The sequence below is a fragment of the Urocitellus parryii genome, chromosome 5, assembly GCF_045843805.1.
Source record: "Urocitellus parryii isolate mUroPar1 chromosome 5, mUroPar1.hap1, whole genome shotgun sequence".
NCBI lineage: Eukaryota > Metazoa > Chordata > Mammalia > Rodentia > Sciuridae > Urocitellus > Urocitellus parryii.
In genome coordinates, this window is record NC_135535.1 from 99,073,061 (window position 1) to 99,089,696 (window position 16,636).

The window sequence follows — 16,636 nt, forward strand, 5'->3', positions numbered from 1 at the left end:
CATAAAATTTTCTACTCCTGGTCCTTACATGCAGGGTTGAAGAACTTTGAAGGAAAGCTTCTGAGTTCTCCTTGAGTATAGATATAAGCAAAATAGTCCCCTTTTTATATAATTCTGAATCAAGTGAACCCTGTTTGGGTACTACTTTTGATCAGAAGCTGGAGGAGTTGTTCTATGATTAAGAACATCCAACAAGTATTGTTCATCAGGTTTATTTTCCATTCTCCACAAGACTAAGGACAGTAAACCTAGAAAATCAAAGTGAGATGAATGATGATAATGTTTGTGTGTGTGTGTGTGTGTGTGTAATAACAAAGGTAGAAACCAAGCAAGAAGTCTTAGTACCTCAGATGGTCATTAAAAAGGGCTAGTCAAGAATGCAATCTGATACAGGATGGTTAACTTTTAATTTTCAAGATCCATTGATTTACTGTGAAACTTATTTTATTAAATTAATATTTATTGAGTGGAAGTAGGCTTTTCTGATATATAACTACCAAATTTTCTAAAATAGGGAAGATAGAATCAAATAACTGGAAATTCATGTTAATAGGAAAATTTAAACGACAACCTACAATGTCAGAAAAAAATTTTTTTTGCATGTAAAATGGGAAGACTATATCACTGCATTGTGATGAGGATCAATAAGTATTTGTACAGTATCTGGTATATAATATGTGCTTAATAAATATAGTTTCCTTTATTTTGCCTTTCCTAACCTAGGAACTTTCATATTTTTTTTAACCTAAAATCTACTGTGGCCAAGAAGAGAACCTCAATCTGTGATACTGCAGAGCAGGACATGCCTAAAGATAATGGCATGATATACTTGTACCATGTACACCACATGGTTAAAAACAAGAAGTCGGGCTGGGGATGTGGCTCAAGCAGTAACGTGCTCGCCTGGCATGCGCGGGGCTCTGGGTTTGATCCTCAGCACCACATAAAAAAAAAAAAAGTTGTGTCCACCGAAAACTGAAACATAAATATTAAAAAATTCTCTATCTTCTCTCTCTCTAAAAAAAAAAAAAAACAAGAAGTCATCACTTTTATCTTAAAATTTTTTACATGCTTGTATATTTTCAAATATTATACATATACAGAATGAATATAACTTATTCCAGTTAAGATCCCATTATTGTGGTTGCACATGACATGGAGTTACTTTGGTTGTATATTCATATATGCAGATAGGAAATATATGTCCAATTCATTATATTGTCTTTCCTTATTCTCATCCTTCCTCCCTTCCCTAAATTCCCCTTGTCTAGTCCAACGAACTTCTAATCAAGAAGTCATCACTTTTATTTGAGCTTTTGGGTGATGATAGTAATCCTCTAGTATTTCAGAATATTGAAAATATTACAATGATATTCTGTTGAACTTGGTGATCTGTGACTTTAAAATCTGAGTACCCTAGTAAGGAAATCTAATTGCTGTAGGAAAGATAATTGGCAGTTGAAAATATTGTAGAAAATGGAATCCTGATGGAATTGTAATGCATCATCTAAATGAAGAATGACTATTGCCCCTGTTGGAATACCATAGTGAGTAGAGAGGTGTTAGAGTCTGTAAACAAGTCAAAATAACACCTGGCATTTTGCCAGGGGAATGTTAGAGTTCGTAAACAAGTCTGGATGGTGCCTGGCAAAATGCCAGAGGGAGTGGTTTGAGAACTAACAAAAGCGAGCCATTGAGTTTGGAGATTCCTTATTGGTTGACTGATGTATCTAGTTTATGCTAATTAAGATAAGCTGTGCAAAATGTATAAATACCTCTGTTGTCCTACAATAAAGGGCTTCCACTCCTGCTGTATCAACATTCACAAGTTGTTCCTCACCCCCCAATTATTTTGCTCCAGCCGCTGCGGCAGAGAGGATTTAAATAGGTAGTAAATGGCAGTAGGGAGAAAGGAGGTGGAGTGGCTTCATACTCAATGGTAAAACCATGTGGAATACTGTTTTTGACTTTTAGTTGTTCATTTAAATCAAACTGACAAAAGTATTTATTTATTCTATTATTAAAAAATATTAATCCTTGCTGTAACAGACAGTGGGCTAGGTGTTAGATGAAAAAAACAGCTTTTGGTTACAGTTTACAAGTAACAGACATTATATATTTAGTTAAGTGGGTATCTGCTAATTACAAATTAGGTGCTATGAAGAAAAATTATGGGACAAGAGAAGGGAGTATAAAGATCTCCTTTGAAGAAATAATATTTAAACTGAGACCTCAGGTTTGGGTAGGAAAGCCAGAAAAAAGAGAAGAACTTTTCATGAATGGAATTATGTGTATGAAAATTCTGAGGCAATAAATAAATTTAGTTTATTTAAGGAACTGCAAGGACACACATGGGGCTACAGCTTGTGTGTTAAAGGGAAAATAGCATATAATAAAAGATATTGCTTTTTTCTTATGACATGTTTTGGTAATTGTTTTGGTTGAAGGGAAGGAAGCAGACAATTGGTATTTCTTTAAAATATTTATTTTTAGTTTTAGGTGGACACAACATCTTTATTTTATTTTTATGTGGTGCTGAGGATCAAACCCAGTGCCTCATGCATGCTAGGCGAGCACTCTACCACTGAGCCACAATTTCAGCCCAACAATTGGTATTTTAAATGTTGACCTCCAAATTAATTGTTTTTTTTTTTTTTTTTTTTTTTGATACAGACCTAGAAAACTGGCTAGAGTGATTTTGGCTCCAAGAAAACTGGGAATTTCTTTCAGTTGTTGGGGTTTTTTTCAAAACAAATATTATATTTCTGAGATTATATTTTTGGTATCTTTGATCTGTCAGCCAAAGTAATCATGGAATTAAAATATTTACCATATAATCAAGTTGAATCCATATATAGATTTTTATTGTTTCTATTGCCCCCTCCTCTAGCCTTATTTTTCCAACCTATGCTTTATGATTAAAAAAATTCCAGTAGTTAGGAACTGAGCAAACATACACCTAGATAAACTGTCTAATGGAAATGTATCATGCTCATGCAGAACAGTAGTGGCTTTTATGCAACAATCAGGCATCCTATTAAAATTGATGAATAGTGATGTTTTCAACCATCTTAAGATAAAAAGTAAATTAACTGAATTTTCTTAATCTTGTTATAATTTTGAAAAGATTTCTTTTTTGCTTTACCATACTTATTTAAATAAAAACAAGTAGCAAATACAATGGAAGGCTCATAAGATAGCCTATTATTCTTTTTCTTTTTAAAGAGAGAGAGAGAGAGATTTTTTAATATTTATTTTTCAGTTTTCGGTGGACACACAACATCCTTGTTTGTATGTGGTGCTGAGGATCGAACCCGGGCCGCACGCATGCCAGGCGAGCACGCTATCGCTTGAGCCACATCCCCAGCTCCTATTATTCTTAATTTAATGGTTTTTATTTGTTTTGGGCATAAGTTAGAGGTTATCTTGTTTAAGCATATAATATTGTTATAGGTTACCAAAAATTCCTAGTTTTAATTATGGAATTAAATACATATCATGTCATGATAATCTAGAAAAGGCATCTAGTGTTTAACATGAACATATCTGATAAACAATGGAATAGGAAGTTTGGCATTTCTACATGATGATGATTCTCTTATTTAAAAATAATACCATTAAATGGTATAAAGACAGATATGGCTAAAATCCATATGGAAGTCTGTTACAGAAAAGAGAAGAGAAAGGTGAGTGGATGGAATTAAGTACTGATACAAAATACTTCACTACAGCATCTCTTTTAAAAACACTCTCATATATTCTTTTAGGGCACATCCTACCCTTATTCTTTTTCTTTGATGATGCTGGGGATGGAACTCAGGGTCTGAAGCAAGCTAGGCAAGTGCTGTACTACTTAACTGTAATTGTAGCCCTCTTATTCTTGATTTAGTACTCTGATCTATTAACTGACATAGCCCTAGACAACTCCTGTAAATACTTAAAATGAATCAAAAGCACTGAAAACACACACACACACACACAAACATGAGATAATTATCTCTAGTGTTTATCTCAATACAATTAGAATATGCTTCTGAAAATTGGTAGTTGGACTGGTTTGATCATTTTAAATAGAGAAGCAAAAAAGGAAAAAAAGAGGCAGGTCAGAGGAGGCATAAAGAGATCATAGAAGAAGACAATTTTAGATGTAAGAAAAATCAACAGAACATTTTAAAGATTAAATTGACAATTGTAAGAAACAAACATCTCTGATCATAATCCCCTCACTTGATGCATTACCACAAAGTTGGAAGTAATAAACTTAAAAATTCTAGTGGGAAATCATTATTTTATCAACAAATACTGTATATTTGAGTAAACCATTAAGTCTTAATTTCAGTTGGAGTTGGGAATGTTTCTTTCTTATCTACTTCAAAACTATTTCACAAGATGCTTTGAAGTTGACTACCATTTGTGTTAGCAAAGGCAGAAACAGGATTTTTAAAAAAATATTTATTTTTTAGTTGGACATAATACCTTTGTTTTACTTATTCATTTTTATGTGGTGCTGAGGATCGAACCCAAGGCCTTGCACATGCTAGGTGAGCACTCTACTACTGAGCCACAACACCAGCCCAGAAATAGGATTTTGCTTTCAAATAAGCAGATTAAACATTTTTTTTTTATAAACTGGTGATAACAATACCTGTACTCTAATTTGTAGCCAATAGCAATTTTGATTGAAAAAAGCTCACAAAATATTTTGACTATTTCTAGGCCAACTAAAAGTGTATGAAGAGCTTCTTATGTAACTGTGCTAACTGTAACATGGTAGCCACTAGCCATATGTGGCTGTTTAAACATGCTAATGTAAATTTATCAAAGTTAATAATTCAGTTCCTAACTCACACTAGCTACATTTTAAGTGCTCAGTATCTATACAGAATATTTCTATATCACTGTTGTATGCCTTCTTAGATCACAAAAAACAAATGCTTTATTGCTTTGTAATATTTATCACAAGAGTGATATTTTAGTACATTTTAGGCTTAAAATATGAAGAGTTAATATAGTTTCATATTTCATTTTAAAAACAGGCAGGATTTTTTTTAAAGAGAGAGAGAATTTTTAATATTTATTTTTCAGTTTTTGGCGGACACAACATCTTTGTTTGTATGTGGTGCTGAGGATTGAACCCAGGCGGCAGGCACACCAGGGGAGCGTGCTACAGCTTGAGCCACATCCCCAGCCCCAAACAGGCAGGATTATAGAGAACTAGTCTAAATTTTTTAGGGGATAAAGACAGTAACTGGTCCACTTACAAAGATCTTAAAACTTTGTGCATCCTATGGGCTGGGGTTGTGGCTCGGTGGTAGGGCACTCACCTAGCACATGTGAGGCCCTGGGTTCGCTCCTCAGCACCACATAAAAATAAATAAACAAAGATATTGAGTTCAACTACAACTAAAAAATAAATATTAAAAAAAAACTTTATGCATCCTATAACCTCTATTTCATAGCCTCAAATTCTGGTGTTTATAGATCTATTTAGGTAGACATGAAGATGAACCTGGGTACACATGCCAAAACCTGAAGGAAATACATTAGAAAATCTAAGATATTCAATGAGGCTTTTCACAGAATTCAACCAAATGGATTATAACTGATATTTTCAAAGATACTGTGGAATTTTGTGCTCAAATTTCTGTGAATTATTTTTATGGTAAATGCTGTCCATTTCATACCATGTTTCCTGGGATCTTCCAGTTTTGAAAAACAAAAACCCCAAATCCCAGGACATTCCTTAGTCCTGGGCAAATGGTCACCCTACTAGTAAGGCATATGCTTTATTTTTCTTATGTTTTAAGGACTGAACACTTTCTTATATTAATACACTCACATAACCTGCCCAATCTACCTTTCTAGTTAGTTCCCTAACTACATTTCATTTATTGGCTTTCTCTAAACATGTACTTTTATAATACTATGCCTTTGCTTAGGCCAGGCCTGAAATACTTTTCCAGATGACTGAACATACACACAACTTATCAAGGCCCAATTCAAATAACACTTCCCTACATAAGCCTTCTTTGATAACTTCCTATTTTATAAACTTCAAACTCTATAATAAAAGGCACCTTCTTTCTGTGTAACATACCAGCATGTTTTAAACATATTCTTCATAACAGCAATTGCCCCTTTGTACTGTTTGCTTTACATGTTTGCTTTCTTGCGGGTGTAAATGCCTCTACCTTTTTATTACTAGTGTTCATTTCTGGTACATAAAGAATACTTGCTAAAACTACACAAAGTTCAAAGCTTACTTTGTCAAGTATCTCATTTGATCTCCTCAACAGTTTTATGAGCTTGGCAAAGCTGATTGCTATTCATTTGGTTGATGATCAAACAAGCTTAGAGATAGTAGTGAATTGTACAAGGTTAGGTAGTGACAGTGTTGGGACTGAATTCTACATCTTCTGACAACAATTTTCTACCAAATTCCACTGAAGATTGTCAGACACCAGATAGGATTACTCTCTGTTGGTAACAGAGGGATGATCAATAATATTTGAAGAGAAGATTAAGTGTAAATGTTCACTGTCTTTTCCTATTCCTGAAAACCAACCCACACTGGAGCATTCTTTCACTTCCCCAATTTAACTATACCTGGTAAGAAATGTGGACAAAACCATTATTTGACCTTAGATCAAACTGCCAAAATTTCACAGGCCACCACAAATGAAACCTTATTGAAAGAATTAAATATCTGAGAAGTTCTATTAAAGACTGGTTCTGTCACTTTACTTCTGGAATGTATTTTCACTCATCTCACCAATTATAGGAAAATAAAGTCTCACTCACTTCACAGGATGCCACAAAGGTCGTGAGACCCCAAAAGTAAAAGGCTCTTGGAAAGCTTATTTTAAGATCACAGAAGCCACACCCATAACGGAGGAAGCCTTAAGAATTAGGAGGGCCGAAAAGAAAAATCGATTCCATAAACCTTGCTTCTAAGTCCATACAAAAAGCTATTACATTTTAACACTTCTGTTCTTTGTTAATGTAATGTACTCTACTTCGTTTAGAAAAGAACGCGTGTCGATCTCGGTAAAACGAAGGTCTAGCAGCTGCTAAATTCCCTCAGGCACTCGAGAGCCTCTCACGCTAGGGGTTTCTTTCAAGCTTTTCTCCCGGAGTTCCGGAGGCGGAAGAGACGCGGCTGCAGTGACGCACTTATCTGTGCGACTGACGTCACTGACAAGCGCTAGGCGGCACGCTGGCCAAGCTTTCGGTGGGCTTCCGGGAGACCAAAATGTCTATGGCTAGTGATTTCTACCTGCGCTACTACGTAGGGCACAAGGGCAAGTTTGGACACGAGTTTCTAGAGTTCGAGTTTCGGCCGGACGGTGAGCAGTGGACGGGGTCAATGATGGGAAAGGGGAATCTGGATGAGAGACGGACGAGGAGGCGAGGCGGGTAGAGTGAGCGAACCTCGGGCATGAATGGGATAACAATGGCCACTACTCCTGGCGAAGAAAAAATAATAAAGTGTGTGTGTGTGTGTCGCTTAAGGCTATAGAAGGCCTAAGTTGTTTTGTGAATAAAAGAGAATTAATTGCTGTAAATTAATTCATAAAAGCAGACGATGCCACGTATTAAAAAGTTGAACCTACATTAGTTCTAATCCTACAGTCCGCGCACTAAAAGGGACTTCAAAAGCCATATCGTTATCAACTTAAAAGTTTTAACATTGTTAAGAAAACCGGCCTCAAGTGTTGTTCCAAAGTTGCATAAAATGGGACTACTTATTCATTCAGGTGGTGTATTAAGGTCTTTATAGAGGAGCCCATCATATAAACAAATGGACGTGTTTTAAGTACTTAAATACAGTTTTTCACCATGCAGATGCATTAAGAATACCAAAAATGTAGAGAAGGGTGGGATAGGGAGAAGTTAGGCCTACCGGAGGGAGTGAGAAAAAGCTTTAAATGATAGACAACGTGAGATGAGTTTTGGAATAAGAGATTTTCTTGGCTTCTGAGGGAAGGAAAAAAAATCCGACTGGGAGAGTATCATTAGCCTGTAGTGTACAGCAGTACTGTCTTTGATATTTAAAGAATGTTACTGTATATTGAACTCTGTCTACCTGCAATAGGACAGTTCAGCTGCGTGGATTTTTATTGACACCAGATAGCTTGTCCAAATCACTTTTAGCTAGGTACATAAGTTAATCACCCTAGTATTATCAGGGAAATTTCGTGTTAAAACAGTGATTCTCATGTATTTAGTCTGCCACCACATCGCTTCACTTACTTAACATTAGTTATGATAATGAGTCATGAAAATTGCAGTTCCCAAATAGTACATCTCTTTAGGTTAACCTGTCATTGTAGAGGATCAGGATCACATCATAGCTGTGCTTGGGCAACTGACTCGCCTTGTGGGATTGTGTGCAGTAGCCAGTAAAAAAGTTGTGATGGATTACAGTTAAATATACACCAGCTGATAAACTGATCAGTTTTATTGAGGAACAGCACATAGTTTATGTGCATCTTATTTACAATTTTTTTTGTTGTTGTTGTTGTTACCAGGGGGTGCTTAACCACTGAGCCATTGCCCTCTTTATTTTTTATTTTAAGATAAGGTCCAAGTTGCTGAGGTGGCTTTGAACTTGGATCCTCCTTTCTCAGTCTCCTAAGCCTCTGGGATTATAGGAGAGAGCTAGCACACCCAACCCCTATTCATATTCTAAAATAATTACTATAAATATGTATACATTAATTGGAAGGAAAATAATTAAAAGAGAACACTTTAGTGGATAAGAAAAAGCATTAAGGAAAGTAGATTTAGATCTTGCGTGACCCTGGTCAACTTACTTTGCTCAACTGTGAATAGGTGAGAGAATAAAACCAACTTTATTGTTTTATGCATTAAATTTTCTGGTCAAAGTACTTAGAACCAAAACAGATACATTAAAAACTTTAAAGGAAATGTTCCTTTTTCAGATTCTTTTTCTAGTTCATGATATGGCTTTAAATAGTCCTTAAAAGTGACCTATCATATATTAAAGGCACAGAATATTTTAAAATTTGGCTACCCGTAAGTATTTATTATTATGACTAGCATGGATCTTAACACTATGAGGGAGCAAATAGTAGTCAAATTGATAGTATAAAATGGTCTTTACCTTCAAAATCACAGTGTCATTTTTTAATTTTCTATTTTTTAGTATTGTTTGCTATTATACATTGAATTTTTTCCTATTCCTCACAGGAAAGCTTAGATATGCCAACAATAGCAATTACAAAAATGATGTCATGATCAGGAAAGAGGTAAGATTTTCAAATGTCTTAATTTTTTTTTTTACTTTTGGTCCATTTTCCTCTTTGTTGAATTTACAAAAGTTAATCTAAGACTATGTTTTAAGGAAAAAGGCAATTTATAGTTTGAAAAATTTCCATTTCAATTAGATATGATTGTAAACAAAAGTAATCTCAATAATGAGATATTTGAATCTATCATTTAAGTCATTTTACAGTTAACTTTGTCTTTTTACTCTGTTCATTATTTAAAATAAATAGTCATGATGTAAACATAGTCTGAAAAGAGTTCAGAATACTAACAGTGATGTGGAATTGGATTTGTCTTTTTATCTCTTAGATACTGTGTTGTCACCATTAACTATTCAGAGATACTTGACCCCGTGTTACAAAGGAAGAATATAGGATTTTAAAGGGGCCTGTGATAGGAAGACGTAAATATTAAAGGAAAGGACAAAAGAGTAAAGAAAAAAATAATATTCTTGAGAAGAGTAAATGTTTGTCATCCTGTTCTTTTGGAATCACAATTAAATTTTTCTGTGGTGTTCTAATTGAAAATTCAGAATTTGTAACTCTTTTTTAAATTTCCTGTTGAATTATGGAAAGATATAGTTGGACATTGTGAAATTTTATTATAATTTATTTTCAGGCATATGTACATAAGAGTGTAATGGAAGAACTGAAGAGAATTATTGATGACAGTGAAATTACAAAAGAAGATGATGCCCTGTGGCCTCCCCCTGACAGGGTTGGACGACAGGTTTGTATTTAGTGATTCTTCACATACATAAATGTTAAGTTTTGTTAATGATTGTTTTCTCTTATTTTTATAAGGGTTACTTGTTGATTCTTTGGTTTTCCACTTAAGTAGGCATCTGGTAAATAGTCTACTTTTATTTCACTTAGCTTCATTTTCTCTGTTATTTCCTTGTGGTAAAGGAGTCAGCACATAGTTCTAAATTTAGATAACTTTCTGAATAGTATTTTCCATAGCCACTCCAACCACAGTTATGATGCTTTCATTCTGTTGTTAATGGTTTCTACTATATTTTATTTACTTATTAGAAATAAGTACAAGTTGTATTTGTGGAATTTGAGACCTAGGATTCTCACGACTATATAAAATTCACTTTCTTCAGATTTATAACTTTAAGAGTTGTTATTTGTACCTTTATGCTCTAGAAAAAGATTTGATGGATTTCTTTGTTCAAACGGACCATTGTATTTGCCTCTCATATTCCCTTCAGAATAATTGATGTTTGTCAAGGGCGTCTGAAGAACTCTTAAAGGTGTTATTTCACTCTGTAAAAGGATTTGCTTTCTGGATTAAGTCTTTTCAACTTTTGGAAAATTGGATACTACCCATGAAAGGAAGAAACATTCTATTTCATTTTTGTGTATTCCTAAAGTTGTACTTTATGTCACCTTCTTTGACTAGAGGAACAGTGTGGAGAAATCAAACATGATGACACTCAGTAACTTAACTCTTCTATTTAAAGGAGCATTGTTTAGGAAAGTAAAGGTAATAGTCAACAGTTTATTTTATCCATTTTTATCACTTTTAAAGAGTAAATTTAGACTTTAGTTTGTTTTATGCATTTATACATGTGTACTACAAAACAGCAACATTAGCAACTAACATTTTTTATCTTTTAGATTCAGGGAGAGAACCTAGTTTTTCATCTACCCACTTGAGCATGTATTCATGGGTTTTGGTTAGTGGGGAGGAGTAGACATACTCCAGAAACTACCTGTTGGATCCTTAGGTCAAAAATTTTGTGATAAATCTTCATTCTCCATTTGGAATGTGCCATAAATTCTGCATAATTAGGTTTTGTAATTACGTATATAACTAGAATTTCTTTAGTGACATCTGTTTGTTAATTTAACTTAAAAACTAGTTACAGAGAAGCCCCTTAATTATGAGTTTTAGATTTTCTGATAAGCAATATAGAGAAAAATTTATACACACTAGGAACCACTAACTATATTATATTGTATTTGTTTTACAAGTTCTTAATTTTAATTGGTGAATTCAGAAAAGTGTATTAGTCTTTAAGTCTTATAGTCAGTAGTATCACTTATTAGTGGTTATAAATCTTTTGTATGTTTTATGAATTTTATATATATAAATTATATATTTACAAAATAAGGCTAATAAGACCTACTTATAAGATTATTTTAGGGATTACAAAAAATGTAAAGTTCAAGCAGCAGGGCCTGAAACATATTAGGTACCAAAGTGGTAGCTATTATTAATGTCATGTATTTTATTTGTAGAACCTTGTAGAAAGGGAAAATATATTTATAATGTTAAAAATGGGCTTATGCAATAATAAATGCTGGAGTGGGTATGGAGAAAAACGAACTTTTACACTGTTGCTGGGACTCTAAATTAGTATAACCAGTATGAAAAACAGTATGAAAGTTCCTCAAAAGACTAGGAATGAAACCACCATATGACCCAGCTATACCACTCCTCAGTATTTATCCTAAAGAATAAAGATTGGCATACTACAGAGATACATGCATGCCTGTTTATAGTAGCACAATTCACAATAGCTAAATTATGGAACTAGCTTAAGTGTCTGTCAGTGGATGAATGGAGAGAAAATGTGGTATGTATACACAAAGAAGCTGTATTTAGTCATAAAGAAAAAAGAAAATATGTTGCAGGACAATGGATAGAACTTGAGACCATTATGTTAAGCAAAATAAGAAACTCAGAAGGTCAAAGTTTGCATGTTTTCTCATTTTTAGAAACTAGAAAGGAAAAGAGAAAAGAAAGGTTTGTTGGGGTTTGTGTCTCATGAATATAGAAGAGAGATCAGTAGAGTAGAGGAAAGGGACCAGCGGGATGGAAGAAGAAAGGGAAAGGAAACCTAGGGAATGACTGTTGAGGGCCACAGCCCAGCCAGACTGCGGCAAATGACAATTGGCCAAATTATATTGTTATGTTGTATCTGTGAATATGTAGTAGCAAATCCCACCATTATGTGCAACTATAATGCACTAATAAAAATAAAAAAAGAGAAAAAATAAATGAGAAAAATAAAAATGTATTTAAGACTATATAATTATTTTTACTAAATATGCCCAGTTATATCTCTAGTGTTTACTAGCATTATAATAAACATTTCTGTGTTGATTTATTTTATAGTATCTTCTATAAGCAATTCTTGGTTTGTTCTAAAATTGGAGATAGTGCTTGTAACTAGTCAGTTAGTCAGTGAGGCTGTTAGTTTTAAGGACAGTGATGCCTGACAGATTTTCTTTTTTTCCCCTCTGTTCTGTTGAATGCTAGAAAACTTGTAGCTAAAAATGGGATCTTTTTGTAGCAAGAATTCAGATATCTCTGGGATAGATTTTATATTAATTATAGTTCTCTCTCTTTTTTTTTTTTTTAGGAACTTGAAATTGTAATTGGAGATGAACACATTTCTTTTACCACATCAAAAATAGGTTCTCTTATTGATGTAAATCAGTCAAAGTGAGTATGTTAAAACATTTTGGCTAAATTAACATAAATTATTAAATTTATCTAATAAATTATTTAAAAAGCTCATTTTACAACTATAGTCCATTTTTGAGCCAAGATTATTTCAGTAGTATCCTATCAATTTATTATGCAGAGATAATTCTGATTTTTATGTCATTAAAGACTTGGTATCTTATCTATCAAAGAAGTTAAGGTATTTCAGTGTCAAATATTACCTTAATCCAACATTATATAGTAATGCCCAGATTTTATTAACTATTTATAGAAAAATCTGCATATAATGTTAACAAAATTTAAAGGAAAATCCTTATTGGATTATATCAGCCTCGTTAACTCATATATTATTACTCTGTTTCATGGGTTTAATACTTGAAAATATATTTTCCAGTATAGCTTAAGAATGCTTTTAGCTACCTATCCTTCCTAAGTTTTGTGTCTCCTGCCTTTGGCTGATCTAGGCCATTTCTTCTTGCCTCTTTCCCTCAAAATGTTCCCAAAGTGCTTTTACTGTTTTCCCTCTTACCTTAATAACTTGTTTGTCTGCTTTACTGATTTGAGTATAAGCTCCATGAGAATCTTGTATCTTCAGTTATTATAGGGCTTGACACATAATCTGTGCTTTACATAAAAATTTATTTGAGGAAAGGAAAAAGAATGAATGCATAATAACCACTGGACACAAACAACTGTGTTCACAAAGAACGAACAGATACTTTTAAAATATATTTTCCTGTAGTTGGTGAGGATGTGGCATTGCATTTTGGTAATATGCTGCAGAAACTATTAGTATTTTTCATTCATCTTTGCTCTAATAATTTCATTTCTGAGTGTCTATTTTTGGAAGTATTCTCAAATACTGGAAAAGCTATATTACACATCAAGATGCTCATTGAAACATTTATAATTGGGATAATCTGAATGTTTATCAAGGAGAAAATGTTTAAATTAATGAGAATTATAAGTGAAGTGTTTTATTTTTTAATGCTGTGGAAACAATACCAAAAAAAAAAAAAACAAAAGGACAGAGAATGATTAGAGTTATGGGAAAAAATACATAGAAACACCAAAATATTTATCATTATTGGATGAGAGTGGTAGCATTATAGTATTATAAGTATTATGTTTTTTTGCTTTACATGTTTTTATGATACATAGCTATTACTTTCCATAAGGAGGTAACACTTTAAATATAAAAATGAGGGCTGGGGATGTGGCTCAAGTGGTAACGTGCTCGCCTGGCATGCGCAGGGCGCTGGGTTCGATCCTCAGCACCACATAAAAATAAAATAAAGATATTGTGTCGTGCTGGGGATGTGGCTCAAGCGGTAGTGCACTCGCCTGGCATGCATGCGGCCCGGGTTCGATCCTCAGCACCACATACAAACAAAGATGTTATGTCCGCCGAAAACTAAAGAATAAATATATTAAAAAAAAAAGATGTTGTGTCCACTGAAAACTGAAAAATAAATATTAAAAAATATATATATAAATGATACTAATAAAAAAACTTTACATGTTTCCTTACAGAAAAAATGGAATTGTTTGTTCCTCTTAGTTGTCATTCAGTTTGTCATTTTAGTTGTCAGAAAGATTCTTTCTTTATCCTTTCCATTAACTGAATTGTTACAGATTTTTTATATTGTTTAAGAAATTTATAAAATTATGTTTCATTAGGACTAAAAAGTAACTTTTACCTTTTTATATTCTAGGGATCCTGAAGGCCTTCGAGTATTTTACTATTTGGTACAGGACTTGAAATGTTTAGTTTTCAGTCTTATTGGATTACACTTCAAGATTAAACCAATTTAAATTGTGTTTTTGAAGCTCTTTGTATATTTAACTAAGGGATAGGTAAGGGAGGGTTTATTTGCCATTTCTAATACTGGGATTTTTATGAATGTGAAACAAAATGTTTTTCTTGTACATAAACTGAATATTGAAAATAAATGAATAGGCTTAATGATTTTTCTCACTTGGGACCAAGTGGGTTAGACATCCCATACACATTAAATTCTGTAAGTAAAAGTCACTTTTGTTGAAATTTTGTTTTAATAAAACATCAAAGCCTGGATAGTGGTTTTATTTTGTTCTATTTGTTTTCAGGAGACTATATCTCTGATTCACTTTAAAAATAATAAGAAATTGTTCTAGTTGATGTATCTTATGGCAGAAATTCTTAGGGTAGAAATATGTGGCCAAATTTCCATATATTAAAGGCAATTACAGATCTCTTATTTCTTCCATACCTGGTGGGATTTAATTTTTTGGTGCTTATAGAACTTTTTACAGAAATTTCTGGATTTTATACATTAATCACAAATCCCTCAAGATAATTCACATTTAAACCTTTTTGATGTAAACAATGATTTTCTAAAGTTAAAAAAAAAGTGTAGTCAGACTCATCTTTGATTATGTCCTTATTTTTTTTTTTCTCATTTTTCAAATTTGTTCCCTTTAAATATACACGATAGTAGAGTGTATTTTGACATATCACACATGGAGCATAAGTTCCCATTCTTGTGGTTATACATGATGTGAATTTACACTGGTCGTGTATTCATATATGAATATCGGAAAGTTATGTCCAATTCATTCTACTGTCTTTTTCTATTTCCATCCCCGCTCCTGTCACTTCATCTCCCTTTGTCTAACCCAGTGAACTTCTATTCTTCCCTTCCTTGCCTCATTGTGTGTTAGCACCTGCATATGATTATGCCCTTATTTCTTATTCATATGTTTGTGTCTAAGAACTGAATGAGTTTTTAGCTTTACAAATTGTATTAAATTTGTGTTTATCTATAAATACTTATTTAACTCCTAATGAACACAGGTTCCAATCATGCTTCCCGCTTCCCTTCAACCTCTTTCTGTTAGACTTCATCTTTCATTATTTCTCTTAGTAACTGGGTCCCTGGTGTTCTGTTTCTCCTCCCTCTGAACCTCAATCTAAAATTTGTGCTGTCAAGATAGTTGTTTTTATTCACTTGCTCCAGGGACTGGTAATATTGACTTTATAGTGGCAGAGCTTCTGAAGGCTTGCCAGGCTTCTAACTTGCTTGGAGCACAGCAATTCTAAGAAAATTTGCAGTAATGGGAATGTTCTGTTTATGTGCAATCCATACGGTAGCCACTGGCCACGTGTGGCTACTGATTACTTGAGATGTGCCTAGTATAACTAAATTTATAGAGTGATTTAATGAATTTGTTTTTACATTTTATTATAATAAATTTCAAATATACAAAATAGTTAGAATGTTGTAAACACTGACGTGTCATTCTAGATTATAATAAATCTTATAGATTTTATAATCTGGTGTTTTATAAATTTTATAATTGTGGTATCAAGTGGCTAGGTCTGTGTGTGTGTTTGTGTGTGGGATATGTGTTTAATTTTGATGAAGTAGTAAGTAAATACATGTTTAGTGGCTACACTTTTGGCAGTGGCGCACCAGCTGATTTCATTGCTCAAAATTGCATGGCTTGAATGAATTGGACATAACTTTCCTATGTTCATGTATGAATACACAACCAGTGTAACTCTACATCATGTACATTCACAAAAATGGGAAGTGATACTCCATGTCTAATATGTCAAAATATATTCTACAAATAAAGTAAAATGCATGGCTCTTCAGGTTTGTTGTGGAAAGCCAGTTTATCTATATTGTGCAAGATAAGACTCATCATCTTCAGTTTTACTGTATGGAAATAAATATTCCTGTTCAAATTGTAGGCCTTAATGAATGTACAGTGTAGAACATGTTATAACTCTCTTTCACTTACATGTCCACACAAAGAGAAAGGAACAAATGCTCTGAACTTCTAGGGTACTCACAGTTATTGGTTATTTCTCAAAATGGCAGTCTGAGGCTTTTGT

The 16,636-nt window shown here is 33.4% G+C and overlaps 1 protein-coding gene across 1 annotated transcript; it reads left to right on the forward strand.

Annotated features, from left to right (window-relative positions):
* The first annotated feature begins 7,198 nt into the window (after positions 1-7,198).
* Magohb (mago homolog B, exon junction complex subunit) lies at positions 7,199-15,488 on the forward strand. The gene is made up of 5 exons (XM_026410879.2): positions 7,199-7,346; positions 9,214-9,272; positions 9,910-10,020; positions 12,668-12,750; positions 14,469-15,488. Exons 1-5 carry the CDS (start codon positions 7,253-7,255, stop codon positions 14,566-14,568), a joined length of 447 nt encoding a protein of 148 aa, XP_026266664.1. The 5' UTR covers positions 7,199-7,252; the 3' UTR covers positions 14,569-15,488.
* The last annotated feature ends 1,148 nt before the right edge of the window (positions 15,489-16,636 follow it).